This window comes from Labeo rohita, chromosome 10 (genome assembly GCF_022985175.1).
Source record: "Labeo rohita strain BAU-BD-2019 chromosome 10, IGBB_LRoh.1.0, whole genome shotgun sequence".
Lineage (NCBI taxonomy): Eukaryota > Metazoa > Chordata > Actinopteri > Cypriniformes > Cyprinidae > Labeo > Labeo rohita.
The window spans coordinates 27,530,823-27,549,055 of record NC_066878.1 but is presented as its reverse complement, the minus strand read 5'-3'; the positions used below and the strand labels follow the sequence as shown (position 1 = coordinate 27,549,055).

The 18,233-nt window shown below is 35.4% G+C and overlaps 1 protein-coding gene across 1 annotated transcript; it reads left to right on the top strand.

The window, feature by feature from the left end:
- Positions 1–209: 209 nt before the first annotated feature.
- mier3a (mesoderm induction early response 1, family member 3 a) lies at positions 210–12,221 on the top strand. The gene is made up of 13 exons (XM_051121395.1): positions 210–351; positions 1,483–1,507; positions 2,249–2,394; positions 2,642–2,776; positions 4,866–4,986; positions 5,103–5,176; positions 5,343–5,412; positions 5,607–5,749; positions 7,693–7,774; positions 7,872–7,966; positions 8,279–8,406; positions 8,524–8,669; positions 9,757–12,221. The coding sequence occupies exons 1-13, from the start codon at positions 343–345 to the stop codon at positions 10,176–10,178; spliced, it is 1,596 nt and encodes a 531-aa protein (XP_050977352.1). The 5' UTR covers positions 210–342; the 3' UTR covers positions 10,179–12,221.
- The last annotated feature ends 6,012 nt before the right edge of the window (positions 12,222–18,233 follow it).

The following is an 18,233-nucleotide window of genomic DNA, read 5'->3' as shown; positions in this document are numbered from 1 at the left end:
CTAGTTACTCCTCAACACTGCTTACTGAAGATGATTCTAATACGTTTTTAAAACGTTATTTATCATACACAGTCGATTCACCCACAATTCTAATAAATTACAACTTTATACGTGTCTTTTTAATTCATCCTAATGAATTCTCAGGTAATTAAACCCATTGGAATACAGTATCTCGACGTCAACCAGTTCGCTGTCAGCAGCCAATCCCGTGCCCTGCTTGCCGTGCGTTTCAAACGCGTCAGCCAATCAGAGCGGACCTCCAGGAACAGTCTCTCGCCATTGGTTCACGACGTCAATCCGGGCTCCGTCGTAAAGCCAGTTTAGTAGCCGAAAGGTACCAAGATGGCGGAGGTAAGTTGGAAAATAGGGGGAAGGCGTCATATTTTGGTCGTTAATTTCTCTTCCCACAGTGCATTAGTTTGGGCTTTCTGTGTCTGATTACGTGTAATAATGTCTTATCTCTGGATAAAGGCCGGTTTTGTGGATATCTGAGCGGTTTTGGCCGTCAAAACGAGTGTTTGAAACGTCGATGGGGCCTCTTTTAGCGTCGAGCGTTCCGATCGGGCGTCCGTATTTGGCGTCAGATCTCACGGAGCGGAGCTGCGAGCGGCCGAAGCCGCTCAACTGAGAGCGTCGAGCGCCCGGCGGTCGTTAACGTTAGTCAGTCAGTCAGTCGTGAGGCGGACGGTTTATTTTTTTCCGCGCTTTTTTCTTATTTTTACTTCTCCGTTTTTTCGACTGTTTACTTCAGTTTGCTCTCAGAGTGATTTTTTTTTCGTTGCTGCAGTACCGGATTGATGCTGTGAAGTGACGACATCAAACCATTTATTTTTCGTATTATTTTAAAATAAAACACATGTGTTGTTTTATTATATATCATGGCTGGATTTTGTTTAAGAGACTCGGAAGCGCTGAATAAATATTAAATATTGCGTTGGCTTGTTAGTGAGCCTCACAAACTGCTTCTGTTGTATGTTCTTTGCATTATTTAAAAATATAAATAGTAATTCATCTTATTTTTGTTTGAATATTTTTGTACATTTAAATATTTTTATTGTCAGTGACCGTTTTTGGTTATTTTAATGGCGTTAATCTTCATCGGACTGTCATCTGTGTGGTCCGTGTTATAATTCATTTTATTAATATATAAATTATGATTCATACCCTTGCTATTCACAAATGTACTTTAAAGTGAGCTCTACTTCAGTAAAACTGTGGTAATATTATTTTCAGCTGCCACTTTCATCAAAGCCAAACTGGTAACAAAATCACAAAAACTTTGAAAACTTATTACACGTTTTGAAATACATCTCATAATAATGTATTTTGGTTTTAGTAACCATAATTTTAGTAGCTATAGAAATTTGGTGGAAATTATGGTTGCTATAGTAACATTTTGGTAAGGGAAGTTAACCAGTACTCCTTATTATACTGTAAATTCATAAACCTCACATGTATTTTTTTTTTCCTTTCTAATTTCAGGCTTCCTTGGGAAGTACAAGCCCAGGTAAATTTTCCTCCAAATGTAAAATTTACTCGATTATGTCTTTAATATCTACTTTAGTACCTCTTATAATAATATTAAGAAATATGTATATAATAAATCCATATTTATATATATGTATGTATATGTATATGTGTGTGTGTGTGTGTGTGTGTATGTATATATACATATATATGTATATGTATATGTGTGTGTGTATATGTATATCGGTTTTTATTAATTTTCATGTCATGTTTTTTTGTTACTGTTTTGTGTTTTTTGTTGTGTTAGCTGTATTATTTGAGTTCTTATTAATCAGTATGTGTGTATATATGTATATGTGTGTGTGTGTATGTATCTATGTATATGTATATATGTGTGTGTGTGTATATATATGTTTTTATTAATTTTCATGTCATGTTTTTTATTGTTACATTTTTTTGTGTGTTTTATTGTGTTAGCTGTATTATTTGAGTTCTTATTAATCAAAACAACCCAACTGATTGCTATTACATGGATTGCAGAATAAAAAAAACATGTTCATGATTTTTGAAAAATGTTTAAAAAAAAAAGTTATGTTTTTGCAAATTAAATATTCATATACATGTATAGTTGTGTGTGTGTGTGCATTTATATATGTATATGTAATATGTATAAGTATGTGTGTGATTAGATTATTTATATATATATTTAATTGAATACTGTGTTAATTATGTAAATTATACATACAATTAAATATTTTTTCTTTAAATTGGATCTTTTCAGTTGGCTCTTTGTCATCGGAAGATCACGATTTTGACCCGACGGCAGAAATGTTGGTGCACGATTTCGACGATGAGCGTACATTAGAGGAAGAGGAGATGAGGGAGGGCGAGTCAAGCGGGAGCTCGGAAATCGCTGATCTGGAGAAGGTTTGTTTTGATTTTTTTAGTCCAATGCACATGTTCTTTTCATTTAGAGATAGTGATTAATTTTAAAATTATGGCAAATAACAGATATGACCTGGCTGACATTATCAAAACAAAAATCGTGTACATTATCAGTGTATTAATATTGGTTAATATTAGCCAGAACTGATATGATAACACACATTGTGCATGCGTAGTTTTATGAATTGTTTGCAGTGATAAAGCATTGAATTAAACGTCTGTGTCACAGGAGGGGAATATGCCGTTGGAAGAGCTGCTGGCGTTGTACAGATATGAAGCTGCGGACAGCGCTGTCGGAGGGTCGAGTGCGGACAGCTCGTCTGTAGAGCTGACCGATGAGCTGCCTGACATGACGTTAGATAAAGTAAGTCACTAGAGTAGAGATCTTGGTTGGTTTTTATTTTTTCAATTCAAGCAAGTTTAGTAATTACCATTGACAGCTGTCAAATATACAGTTCATTGGGCATTATGCAAAATGCTGCAGTTGGCCAGTCAAGTCAAAAACACACTACCAGTCAAATTTTGGAATGATAACTTTTTTTTTTTTTTTTTTTTTTTTTTTTTTTTTTTTATAAATGTCTTTGATAGAAGTCTCTTTTGCCTACCAAGGCTGCATTTATTGAGCAAAAATATAGCAAAAACAGGAATATTGTGAAATATTATTGCAATTTTAAAAAACTTTTTTATGTTTTAATATATTTTAATAGAATTTATTTCTGTGAAGCTGAATTTTCAGCATCGTTACTCCAGTCTTCAGTGTCACTTCATCCTTCAGAAATCATTCTAATATGCTGATTTATTATAAATGATGGAAACAGTTGTGCTGCTTAATATTTTTCTGGAACCTGTGATACTTTTTCAGGATTCTTTGAGGAATAAAATGCTAAAAACAAACCGCATTTAAAATGGTAATCTTTTGTAACAATATACACTACTGTTTAACATTTGGGGTCAGTAATTTATTCTTTTTTATTTATTTAATACTTTTATTCAGCAAGGATGTGTTAAATTGATAAAAAGGTGATAGTAAAAGCTTATATTGTTAGAAAAGATTTCCAGTTTGACTAAATGCTGTTCTTTTAACTTATTCATCAAAGAATCCTGAAAAAAGTATGACAGGTTCCAAAAAAATATTAAGCAGCACAGCTGTTTACAACATTGATAATAAATCAGCATATTAGAATGATTTCTGAAGGATCATGTGAGACTGAAGGCTAGAGTAATGACCAATGAAAATTAAGCTTTGCAGCATAGAAATAAATTCTATTTTAAAGTATATTAATATGGAAAACTGTTATTTAAAAATTTTCAGAATATTACTTTTTTTTCCTGTATTTTTTGATCAAATAAATGGACGTGTTTAAAGCAGAAATCCACTTCCAGAACAAAAATTCACAGATAATGTACTCACCTCCTTGTCATCCAAGATGTTTGTCTTTTTTTCTTCATTCGCAAAGAAATAATTTTTTGAGGAAAACATTTTTGGATTTTTCTCCATATAATGGACTGATATGGTGCCCCGATTTTGAGCTTCCAAAATGTAGTTTCAAACGATCCGAAATGTGGTTGTAAATGATCCCAGCTGAGGAAGAAGGGTCTTATCTAGCGAAACAATTGGTTATTTTTATAAAAATAATACAATTTAAATACTTTTTAATCTCAAACACTCGTCTTGTCTTACTCTTCCTGAACTCTGTGTATTCTGGTTCAAGACAGTTAGGGTATGTCGAAAAACTCCAATCATATTTTCTCCCTCAACTTCAAAAATCATTTCAAAATCATCCTACATCACTGCAGAAGCACCGACCCAGTCTTTGCAAAGTGAACATGCAAAGAAGATCAAACACCCTTAACAAAAAAGGTAAAACAGCGATATAGGACGATTTTGAAGTTGAGGGAGAACATGAGATGGGAGTTTTTCGACAAGACGATATAAATTGCATTATTTTTATGAAAATAACTGATCGTTTCGCTAGATAAGACCCTTCTACCTTGGCTGGGATCGTTTGAAGCTGCATTTAAACTTAATTTTGGAAGTTTAAACTCGGGGCACCATAGAAGTCCACTATATGGAGAAAAAAGCTGAAATGTTTTTTTGTTTTTTGTTTTTTCAAAAAAACAATTTCTTTACGACTGAATAAAGGTGAGTACATTACCTGTAAATCTTTGTTCTGAAAGTGGACTTCTTTTAAAAAAAAAAAAAAAGAAACTTTTAAAATCTTACTGATTGAAAATTTTTGTGTATGTTTAAAAAGTAATTTATTCCTGTGATACAAAGAATTTTCAGCATCATTACTCCAGTCTTCAGTGTCACTTGATCCATGGATAATAATAATAGCAAATCAGCACATTCTTAAAAAACACACATTGTGATTTATTACAGTTTTTTTTTTTTTTTTACCTGTATTTTGCCTTCAATTAACATTGTTACATGTCCACTTGTCTCGTAATAGGAGGAAATCGCTAAAGATCTGCTCTCTGGAGACGATGAGGAAACACAATCTTCTGCCGATGATCTCACACCGTCTGTGACGTCACATGAAACCAATGATTTCTTCCCAAGAACTCTTCGCTGTAAGCACATAGACGTTGTTTACTTTTGCTATCACTTACGAATGTGCAGTCTGTCCTCCAGTTTCCATTAAGTTTCTGATTTTCTGTAGCACTCAGTTCTGTTGTTTGTTTTCCAGCTAATACAGTTTACGATGGAGACAAAGAGTCTGAGGGTGAGGATGATGGTTTGAGTCCTGAAGACTCTCGCAAGGTGATTTGTTTTTTTTTTTCTATAGGCTTTGTCATTGTAGTCTACAGTATGACATATGAGATCATATACAGTCTTATTTAAAGTTTGAGCTCAAAGGGGGTTGCTTCTTATTTATGTGTCTCAGACAAAGTTCAGTCAATGTGTATATTAATTTGTGTTTTCACAGGAGATCATGGTGGGGTCTGAATATCAGGCAGAAATTCCTGCTCTTTCCTGTTATAATGACCAAGAAAAAGGTGAGTCTTTAATATTTGTGCAGATTTGAGTTAGTATTTATGTAAATCATATGCCACCACTGTTAAATACAACATAAAATGGCATTAACATTGCATACATGTATTTCTTAGTTTGGATGCAAGCAGAAAAGTTGTTTTTGGAGGTGTAAACATATTAGAGTTTGATGCAAATTTTCCATTAATGTGTTTTTCAGTGTATGCAGAGGAAGATCAGCTGCTTTGGCAGCCGGATGTCTTACCCGAGTCAAAAGTCAAAAGCTTCTTGCAGGACGCTCTGAGTGTGGACGGAAAGATGGACGGAGATGGAAAATGTTCTCTGGTCAAAGACAACGAACAGGTGAAGATCACAGATCTAGTTTTATACCAACCAAACACATTGGTTATACTTAGGGACTGTTAGCTATGTCCACTAAATGGATTTAGCCAAAGACTTAAGCAATTTGCTGTTAATGGTGCTGTTATTAGTAGGGCTGGGCGATAAACTGATAATGATAATTATCGTGCAATATAAATTTATTTGATAAGCAATACCAAGAGTTAGATAAACGTTCAGTATAATGCTTATGCGGCGTGGCTTGAACTTACTAGAGCAGGTGCGTTCACTCGCTGATGAGTCTCGCTCGTGTGACTAATAAACGGCGCTGTAAGATCCAGTGTAAAGTGCTTGAATTCAGCAAAGAACACAAATTACTTCAAAGCCAGATGAAACAGCGCTGACAAACAGGAGAAACACTGTGCACAACGATGCAATCAGCCGCCATTTGCTATAGATTTACTGTAGTAGCACTAACTGCACAGTGGTATTGTGTCAGAGATGAGGGTGTTTGTGTAGAATTTTATATTAATAATGTAGACGTGTATTAAATGTATTGAAGGAGGAGTAATGGAATATAATTACAGTATTTATGTATTATAAATATATATTTGTGGTTTTAACTATTCTAAATGTCTGCTACTATGGAGGAGCAATGGTTAATTTAAAAAAAACTGAATAATTACGTTTCAACATATAAAAATGAGACTGGTACAATTTTTACATTTATTACTGATTTTGATAATAAACATAAATCTGCATCCTAACTCAAACTACTATCAAATGTCTATTTTTAAGAGACAAAAGGTTAAATTATTATTATTATCAGGCAGCACAAACCTGTTTATTGATTTGAAACAATGTTATTCATTAAACCACGCAGAACTAAAATTATTTTTTTTCTATTAAGATATTTATTTTAAGTTAAAATGACTGGAAAAAATGTAAAGAATTCAACAAGTGAAGTGTTTATGTTCTGACCATAAAGAATAGTTTAAAGCCACAATTAACTGTCTGTTTTGGATAACTTTCACATTGTAGCAAAAATTTGCCTTTAAACTTTAAAGAAATAAAAATTTGACATTTATCATTACAATCATCAATATTTTTTGGTTATATCGCCCAGCCCTAGTTTTTATTAACCTTGTAAAGCCTCACATGAAGTCACATTCTATTTTTTTTTTTAAAATTAAATCTGAAGATTGAAACTTTAGACAAAATAAAAAAAATCACTAAGAAAAAAAATTATCATGTGTTTTTTGAGTATCATATCATGTATCAGGCTTTTATGCCTCTCATAGTGTGATACAGTGAGAATATGGAAGAATAAAGCACATCTGTTTTTTGTTTTTTTTGCAGAGGCCAAAACTTGCAAAAATATGCAATTTGGTGCAGACTCTGCTGATTATATTGCTAAAAAGTGATGAAATTCTGATGCTTGCAATGTAAATCAATGAGGTTTTTATAACAGTATAGCAGGCACTTGCATAAAAATGATAGAAATATCAGTCATCACTCCAATATCTCCAATAATATGCCCAAGTAAGATGAGATTGCAATGATCCTAATATATAATGCAATGCAATCCAATTGTTTAAATCACGGTAATCGAATATGGTTTTAATGATATTTAAAATATGAAACTGTAATACTAACGTGGGGAATTTTGTGATGATTTATCGTCAAACCGGTTATCGTTCCATCCCTAAATTAAGTGAAGCCAAGCTGCTTCAGTCCAGTAAGTGTTCATCTGGAAATGTGACTGAAGTAATTCTGACGTTTACTTGATAAAAATCAGTAGATTTTACTGCAAAAAGACATGTGAATCAGCTGAATGTGGATGTTTGTACAACTAGACTAAAAGTTCTGTTAGTAGATTGTGTGCAACAGGTTTAAAAGCAAATTTTTGTTATGTTGATGATTAGACACTTTAGGATAGGGTTGACTAACCTGTTCGTTTTCTACAGGCCTTATATGAGCTCTTAAAGTGCAACTACAACGTCCAGGAAGCTCTTGAACGGTATCGCAGCAATGACAAATCCTCAAAGGGTAAGTGGAAATGTTGAAGTAGTCATGGTGGTTTTGTTATAGCAGTGTTGTTGAAATAAGTGTTGAAAAATAAACTAATATAAATGTTATTTTTTAGACGAGATGCTCCCGTGGTCTGAAGAGGAATGTCGAAATTTTGAACACGCTCTTCTGTTGTACGAAAAGAACTTCCACCTCATCCAGAAACACAAAGTAAGATGCCGTCTCCTGCATTTTTGATCCTGAACACAGTGGTCTCAGATATCTAAATAGAGCAAATGCAGATTTGAGTCAGGCTTTACATTGAGTCAGATGTCACTATATACACTTTTTATATATATATATATATATATATATATATATATATATACTATAACATTGTAGACATGTATTTCTAAGTGAATATTCATGGGTGTGGAAAATAATGTATCTATTGGGATATAATTGGTTAAAAAAAAGTCTAACAATATTGAAAAGATTTTTTGCACCAATAATGTTTAAGTTAAATGTAACTTTCTTTTCAAGGTCAACACACGGACGGTGGCAGAATGTGTTGCATTTTACTACATGTGGAAGAAGTCTGAGCGATTCGACTTTTTCGTGCAGCAAAACCGATTCGGGAAGAAGAAGTTCAGCAGTTATCCTGGTGTTACGTGAGTTTTTTAATGATCTTTTGTTGAGTGGATTTTCAGATGTTCAGTGTGAACCTGATACTGAGTTATATTAGTGAGCCTAGACCGGTGAGTTTTGACGGCTGATGTTCTCTGCAGGGATCTGATGGACCGGTTGGTGGATGAGGCAGAGGGTTTGGTGGATGGATCTGCTTCTGTGTGTTCCAGCAGCAGCGGCAGGATAGAGCCTCCGACCGAACAACAGCTCAACCTGCTCAACTCCATCACAGCCAGTGACCTCTCCGGTACGCTACTAAACATATTTAAATGTGCTTTTCCTTCATATCTGTTTTAAATCTTTGGTGACAGGCTTCTATTAATGTATAAAGCAATAAGTCATTGTGTTACAGTAATAAACTGCCTGTAGTAGCTTATTGAGTTTAAACATATTAAATTACAACATGAATATAAGATGCCAATGTTCAATAAATAAAATACAAAAAGTAAGTGATAGACTAATTTATCAGCCATTGGCTGAGCCAGTGTTTAGTCCAAAATTTCCTGACATCTGTGATGTCAATGGCTAGTCAGATTGTGTGTATTTTCCCTCCATATTTTTTTTATTATTGAATAACAAAAAAATCAAACTAAAAATTGGAACCAAATATTTGAAGGACATACCAATATCTGACTAAATGTTGAAAAGAAAGGAATCAGCTCACATCTTTTTAGATGTATTTTATATCTGTCTGTCTATCTATCTATCTATCTATCTATCTCATATATGTGTGTTATAATATTAATTAAAATAATTAATATTGTAAAACAAACAAATAAGCTTACATTAATTTGGGCTCAGTAAGGTTTACTTTTTAAGTAATTATTTTACTAAATGTAACTAAATATGGAAACTAAATTTGTGAAGGATATAATATCTGACTAAATATCAAAAAAAATTCTAACCGTTTCTGATTATTATTTTTTTGTAAATGATTGCTTAAATAATTTGAGGTTATTCCTCTTTTCTAAATATTTTTTCATTATTTAAATAATTAATATTTTAATATTTATATATATAATAATAATAATAATAATAATAATAATAATAATTAAATGTATCACAGTTTCCACAAAAATATTGGGCAGCACTGTTTTCAACATTGATAGCAGTAGGAAATGTTTCTTCAGCAGCAAATCACTATATTAGAATGATTCTGAAATTCAGCTTTAATAACAGAAATATACTACATTTGAAAACTTATTAAAACTGAAAGCAGCTATTTGAAATTGTAATAATATTTCACATTTTTCCTGTTTTTACTATATTTTTCATCCGATAAATACAACCTCGATGAGCAGACAGACAACTCTAACCTCTTCCTCTTCCCCCAGCGTTGACGAGCACGGTGGCGTCGGTGTGCAACCCGGCAGACGTGAGCTGTCTGGACTCCTACAACTTCTCCTCGCTTGACGGGCTTCACCGCGGACCCCTGAGCCACGAGGAGCCGCTCAACTACTCGAGCAACGGCGACAGCGACTGTCTCAACCTCCTAGAAACCGGCTTCTACCACTCGGACCTCGGGCAGATCAACGTGTGCGGCGAGGACTGCGAACGGCCGCCGGCCAAGCGTCTGAAGATGGGCCTGTCGGAACCGTTCATAAACGACAACAGAAACATGGGTGTGGATTTCGAAGGCCGCGCGCACCACATCACAAGTGCCAAAATGGCGGTTTCGGTCAGTGACTTCAGCGAGGCGAGCAGCTACATGGGCGCGCACACACTACATCAGCACACGGCGCTGCAGTCCGAATGACTTCGCCACGGGACTACCTGTACATAGCCGGCCGCATATTCCTTCGCTTTTGGTTTCCTGATTATATACGTGTGTATATATGTACAGATTTGATTCTTTTTAGACTTTTTTTTTTTTTGTTTTTACTATGACATCAGTGATGTCTAATTGTACAGACCTGAATCTTGATTTCTCAAGAGTTAATACAGCCATTTATTTTCCAGTCTTGAATTTTTGGAAGTGTCATAAACGTCCGAATACTGTGGAAAACTGATCGCTCGGGCCGACGGCGAAGGGTTTTTCTAAGCCATGACGACTGGCTGTCAGCTCAGCCTCTCCTCTGTGGTTCCCATCAGTGTTTACAGGCGCCTCGGCTCACCCTTCGTCGGCATTTACGACCACTTTGTTTCGTTTTGCACCATTTGAGCACAAGAACCCGGCACGTTCAGCCCTGGGAGATTTCGACGGACTGCGAAAGCAAACCTGCGAACAATTGAAAGTGGTTCTAGCGACTATATAGGCCCTACATACAATAGAGGTATTACGACGTGTGTAATTTTTCTACTTCTACGCATATTTATTAGTGTTCCTCTTGCTTTACCAGTCGGCGTTTGGCGTATTTATTGCAATGGAGACCATTGGACTGCATTATGGTCGTTTTTCCCGAAATGGTTGTGAAGTACTGGCACATGTGTTTGTTCATTTTTGTTTTTGTGTGTTCGTTTCAAGATCACTATTTATTGAAAAAACATTTTGCAGGGATTCCACGCCGCGGGAACAGAAGCGACCCGCCATTTTACCCGTCTTTTCCCTTCAGTGACCGATTATGCAACGTTGTAAATGATTTCTGTTCATCACTGCCCGGCGTTCGTTTGCTGGCCTGCAAGCACTGACCCGACGTTTATCTATGCATCAAGAAAGGCTTACAGATGAAACGGATCATTTCGGACCTCGATCGCTTGTTTTAATTTTTTTCCCAGCTTTCCCGAGTTTTATTTTCCACGCTCTCGTATGGCAATAATTTGTAAATATGTACAGACATACCTTCCTGTTTTCTTTTCTTCCTCGGCAAACAGACTCAAACTTGAAGACTTGCTTTTGAGTCTGCTAATGCCACACGAATGCCTTCTCCTTTACCGATGCTTTTCCTCATAAGAGATTCGCTTAAGAAGAGAGTTATTTATTTATTTATTCACTCAACTGCAAGTGGGTGTAGCGTGTTAGCGTTCTGTACACACGAGTGAAGAGGCGTCCTAGCTGAATGTACAGTATTATCGCATCTTAGGGATTTACTGAACTCGAATGTCTCGCAGTTAAGGCAGAAGCCCGGTTTGCAGTGTTGCCTTAACCTTCATTCAAAACTTGCATGTTGAATCGACCTGGAAAACGCTCGGGAGGGCGATCTATTGGACGGCTCGTGCTGTGTCTGTAAAATTGTGTTTCCTCGTACCTGCGGCCAGAATCCTCCATATATTATTTTTATTTTTATTTTTGGTCTTGACATACTTGAAGGATGTGTATTGATCGATTTTAAAATACAATATTCTCCAATTCAGTCATGTAGGTTGTGCAATTTCATTTCTTCTGTCCCTCCGAGAATCGAAAAGAGCTTTAGGAAATCGTGTTGGTGCAGTAATTTATGTCCAAAGTTTGTATAAAAAAAAAATAGCTAAAAAGTTGAAATTGTAATGTAGTAATGGTTGTCTGCTTCCAGGGGAAAAAATGTACATTGAAAAACCTTCCCTTATCTTTGGAATGTTTTATGCTTTATTTTTTGGTTTCATATTCAATCGGTTTTCACTTTTATGCTTTTTGGAGGGGTGGGGAGGAGGAGGAGGAGGAGGAGAAGTTACTAGGTAAAGTTCAGTTTTTCAGCAAATTTTGATGTAATAAAATTATAGTGTTCAATAGACAATCAAACGGCGATTAATATTGGAAAAAGGAAATTGTATCATTCTTAATGTTTGTACATAGACACTGTTCTCGTTTTGTTGGTTTTTATTTTGTATTTTATGTTGTACTTAACTGGCAAACCGTTCCAGAAATAAAATTCTGGAGATATTATAACCGTGTTGGTGAGTTTATCCAATTGCTTGATCAGATTTGATGCCTCTTGATGTTTATTTGCAGTGATAATGCATCATTTTAGCCATCCGTAGACTAAATTTCCTTTGAATTTTTACCACAGGCCACAGTTTAATTGTGAAAAAAGAGTTTGCCTTGACTTCCACTTATGTTTTCACAAGCATCTGATATTAAATGCTAATTTTATGGCATTGATGGCAAAAAAAATGAACATTTGCTGTAAATGTGCTCATCCTGAGGCCATCCAAAATGAAGGTGAGTTTGTTTCTTCATCAGATTTGAAGAAATATAGCATTACATCACTTGCTCACTAGTGGATCCTCTGCAGTGAATGGGTGCCGTCAGAATGAGTCCCAACAGCTGATAAAACATCACAATAATCTACAAGTAATCCACACCATTACTGTCCATTAGTTAACATCTTGAGAAGCTGAAAGTTGCGTGTTTGTAAGAAACAAACTCATCATTGAACTTTAAAAGGTTACTTTTGGCTAAAATGCCAAGACCGTAATCCATAATCAGGGGTGGAAGATTTGTTTTAGTGCTCACACTGCGCCAGTGTGATTCTTTAAAAGTAACTTTAAAAATAAATTAAATAATAAAAGTGATAATAGTATTTCGTTTAATAGTATAGTAGTATTTTTAAGTACTTTAGTTTTGTATTTTAAATAAGCAAAATAATAGACTGTAATAATGCTATTATAATTAGTGCTTGGAAACGAGTAATCAGAAGTTTTTGTGTAGGTGTGTGTATATGTATGTATGTATGTATGTATATGTATATATATATATATAATACATATAATACAGTGTTGGGGAGTAACTACTTATATGTAATTACGTTATTTACAAAATAAATGTAATTGAAATTAGTTACAGTTATAACTACTGGTAAAATCTAATAACACAGATTCATCCGGGAAACTTAAATTGGCGCTATACACTTGATAATTTTTCTTAGTTGAAGCTCTGATTTTGTTAGCTAATAAAATATTAAAACTTACGATTTCTTAATTATGTCATCCTGTTTTCGTGGACTCGTTCTTTTGTTTTAAACGCAGCTGCTGCCATTTTGTTTTGTACATTGTAAGATAACTAACAAACTAGTACTGTAACTGCTAGGACTTAATTATTTATGTGGTGAAATGTTGTGAAATAAAAGTGGTATGACTGCATTGTAACCCTAAAATGTGTGTCTAGTTTGAACTTGCCACTTGCTAGCAACTGCTGTCTTCGTGGAAGCTTTGCGTTCAAATATTTCAACTCAGATCAGTGTTTCATGTCTAATTATTTGCTTTTGTGGCAAGCAGCTGTGTAATAAATGCGTTAATGTACATCCATCCAGTTTTTATCGCAAAATAAAGATGTATATTATCCTTTACTTATAATCTTAACTCAAGTGATAAAGGATTTTGAAAGTCTGACAGTAATCAGTGTTGAGTGCTACTGTAAGATTAATTCTACCTGGTTTAAATGTTTCAAAACAGTTGAAAATGTTAGAAATTTAGGAAAGTAATCAAAAAGTAATAAGTTACATTATTACATTAAAGTAACTGAAAAGTTACACTACTTATTACATTTTAAATCAAGTGACTTGTAATATGTAACCTATTACATTTCCAAAGTAACCTTCCCAACACTGTATATATATATATATATATATATATATATGTCAAGTTTATATGTGACCCTGGATCACAAAACCAGTCATAAGGGTCAATTTTAGAAAGTTAAGACTTATACATCATCTGAAAGCTGAATAAATAAGGACAATATTTGCTTTTAAAGTTGTCCAAATGAAGTTCTTAGCAATACAGATTACTAATCAAAAATGTTGATATATTTACAATAGGAAATGTACAAAATATCTTCATGGAACATGATTTTTACATAATACCCTAATGATTTTTTAGCATAAAAGAGAAGTCGATAATTTTGACGCATACAATGTATTTTGGCTAAATAATAAAAAATAAAAAACCTGTGCTACTGAAGGTTTTGTGGACCGGGGTCACATATTTTATTTATAATATAAATTATATGAATATAAATATATACTGTATGTGTGTGTCTTTATATGTATATAATCAATATACACAGTACACACACATATATTATGTACACAAAAAACTTTTATTTTGAATGTGATTAATCGCGATTAATCGTCGCCCAGCACTAATTATATTTTAAAATAAAAATGAGTAATCAATTAAAATAAAATTATTTTGTAGTACATCTAACGTTCGATTAAACGTTTTTATTCTTTATATGAATTTTCGGCATTTTCAAACCAAAAATGATCAAGCTTTTATTTTGTTATTCCGAATTCAGGCGTTACATGCTCGTGCACGCTGTTTCTCGCTGGCTCTTCTCTTTTTTACTTGCACTTTCTTAATTGCCGGTCATTGGTCCTGTCACCTGTCAATCATCATTAACCGCTGACGTCACCCACCGTTCAGTTCCCAATCCGACGAGACCCTCCCAAATAAAAGAGAACGCCAGACCACCCGCAGGCCCCTATGGTGCTGCTGTTTCGTGCTCGTTATTTCGTTGCCATCCCGTTTAATTATTGTATCCACTTTTGTTTGTGTTGCTTGCCCTTCGTGTACGTTTGCCCCGATACATATTTTTGTTCCCTCTCCCCCTCACTGTAACATATTTGAGCACGCGTTATATTTTACAAGGCCGGGAAAAAACGGACAGGTAAGAACGTCACGTGACACACTGCAACTCGTAGGATCAAAGAAAAAATAAAAGGAAAAAAGTCCATCTCCTGTTGTCTCATCATAAAAATCGGCTCATATATTTATTTAGAGTTGTTTTGGACTGTTTTGGCTTGTTTGGTCTGTGCAGATTTCTCTTCTGATTCAGAAGAGGCGACTTTTTAACTGGAGGAAGCCTTATGGATTATGGTTTTATTTAGTCAGGAACGATTTGAGGTTACAAACGTCTTAATGATGGATTTGTTTCTTACAAACAGATTTTGGCTTCTCAGGATGTTAAAAGACTGGAGTGGTGTGGATTGCTTGTGGATCATTCTCCAAATCTACATCTTGGATGGCCTGAGGGTGAGTAAATTTGTTTTTCACTTTGTATATTATTCATTGAAATCTATGAGATATTGAATAACCGATACAAAACGATTGATTAATGTGCCCCCATATTTTAAATAATTGAGGGTTTACACTTACGTCACGATTTGGTCCGTTACCGGATCCGTGGCCAACCACAAACGCCTTTTGTTCCTTTATTAGATCAAATAAAGTATCAAAACAAGTAATCATATGGTTTTATTGAGCAAAACCGTTAAAATGCATAATGTATTACAAACAACAGAGCTAATGTGCATTACGCATTATAACAAGTGCCTGTAGAGGGCGCCAACGACCAGATCGTGTTTATTATTGACTCAACAAAATGTTCACCTAATCTTTAATATTGGGCCATTTCTTTGACACATGCTACAGCCACTGTAATTTCTTGAATATGTGGACCTCAAAACGTGTGCACTCAGAGTGAGGGTTTAAACTTTTTTATTTTGAAATTGCGTTGACTAGTTAGCATATTTAGGAAGCTAATGGGGTATTCGCCTGTGTTTGTGTAGGTTTAAGCTGCCTTCACACTAGCCGGACCACCCATAAGCTTTAAGGGACCCCCCCATAACACCCAAAAAAATATACTTGGGGTGTCCCCTGGTTTTTCAGTAAAAATATAATACTTAAAATGTAAAACTACTGAAAATGAAATGAAAAGATTCGATGCTGTATTCAATTTAGACCTGCTCACGTTAAATCATATTTTATTTTTACGCGTTTTTACAGCGTTGCGCATTATAACCAATCACACATGACTCTGTTGAGTTTAGAATGCAGTGGCCAATCAGAGGCGTTCAGAACGGTCATTGCTGAAACCTGTAGTTTTGTTCAGATTGAACTAGCGAATTCCCTCATCATAAGCAACAAAGTGCAGATGTAAGGCTACGTTCACACTTGGCGTCTTTTTTCAAACTGCCAGCGTCTATTTTACATTATAATTCTATGGAGTAAACCGTCTTTTCAAAAAGGTCATGAGCGCTTTTTTTAAACGCCACCGCCGGCGTCTTTTTCTGCAGCTCAGAGCGTCTTTTCAAGTTGAAAAAAGTTCAACTTTTCTGAAAAGAACGCCCTACGTCAAGCGCCTTTTTGACAGCTGACCAATGACAAGCGAGTAGCGAGACCTGTCGTTTCCATAACAACAAGAACAGCAAGAAAAATGGAGACGGTGCCGGTTGATAGACTTTTATTTTATTGTTGTTAACCGACATTCTCCTCACCGTTAACTTAAAAAACCGACGCGCTGCCCACAAGGCTATCGGAGCCGCGCGTCGGTTTTTGTTAACATCAACGCCGCTGCGCTTCGGGCGTCCCTTTTTCCAGTCTCGGCTCGCAGATCCTTCCCGATCCCGTCTAAATACTGCCCTATCAAGTAAAGGGCAAAAATGCTAAAAAAAATAAAAAATAAATAAAATTATAATAATAATAAAACACCAGCGCAAGAGCGAGCTTCCCCTTTTCTCGAGATTCATACGATTGCAGCTGTTGTTATAGCAACAAAAGACGCCCTCGGCTGCAACACTGCCAGCTTCTTTTTTTACTAAAAAGCGCCGTTGTCAACTTTTTCTTGTCAAAAAAGACGCCAAGTGTGAACATAGCCTAAGAGATTAATTTATCATACAGTGTATGGACAGCTTCATTGATTATAAGAGGAGTTATGAGTGCTTAAACACTCGCTAGACTAAGGCCCCGATCACACCGAACGCGTTTTTGCAGCGAGAGGCGCCTTTTTTGAATTGTTTTCTATGGGCAGTGAGCGTTAAGCGCGCTGTTTATGCGCCGCGGGCGCCTCGCGTTTTTGCCGGAGCGCTCTGAGCGCCTGAAGTTGAAAAAAAGCAACTCTGAGCAGAAAAGCGCCCGACATCATCGCGTTTTTTCCATTAGGGGCCGTTCACAAATCGCGTCTTTTGCGCGCTCAAGTTCGTTATTTCAAATGTAGACTCGCGGCAGCCGCGCTCATAACGAAAGCGACGCGCACGCGGTGCGACGCGCTCGTTTTTTTCAGGCGCGTCCGCGCCGCATCGAGTTGAAAACATCTAAGCTGTGTCCGAAATCGCTCACTCGTTCACTCATTCACTAATCCCTATATAGTGAATGGCCGTTGAGTGGACTATATCAGAAGGAGTGAACGAAATGAAGTGAACGAATTCGGACGGTGACGCATATCGTTACACTTCGCATGAGACTTGGAGCTGTTCCGAAAAACATCTCTTTTTCACATGTACTTTTATATTACATGTACCTTATTTTAGAAAATAATATTAATAGCAATAACACTTTGAATGACTTTATACTGTAATTATACATACCACCGCATCAGCTTTATGGTTTTATTAATAGTATTAATTTGTTTTGTAATATTATGTGTTCATAATCATTAAATACTAATAAAATGCTGTCAACAAAAATAAACATACATTAATTACATGTTAATAATTTTATGTATTTATTGTTTGTAGTATCTTGAAACTCTCACGAGCTGCGTAACATTCCAATGATCGTAGAGCGCCCTCAGGCGACCGTTAATATTACATCAGAATGAATACGCTACCAACGAACATTTTTAAATATCCACCAAATTATCATCATTTTTTGTAAATTAACAAAGATGCCAGCTCATTAAATTAGTAAAATATTAAACTGAGTTAATGCCTATTTAATATATTTTGATATGAATAATTCATTAAACAAACAATAAAGCAGAAATAATAAAGATGTAAATGGCATCTCTCATTCAAAATTGTTCGCTCCTGCTCTCTCTTCCAGCTCGTCGGTTCTCCGCATTGGATTGTGGGATATAGTGCTTCAGCGAGTGTACATCGGTTGTACACTCGAAATCAGAATGCACTGTGGGTAAAAAGTAGTGAACGAATGTAGGGAATGAAGTCGTTCACTCCGA

Coding starts and splice junctions, on each gene's coding strand:
- mier3a (XM_051121395.1), top strand. Junction 5,750..7,692: donor TGGTCAAAGACAACGAACAG/GTGAAGATCACA, acceptor CGTTTTCTACAG/GCCTTATATGAGCTCTTAAA. Junction 8,407..8,523: donor AGCAGTTATCCTGGTGTTAC/GTGAGTTTTTTA, acceptor TGTTCTCTGCAG/GGATCTGATGGACCGGTTGG.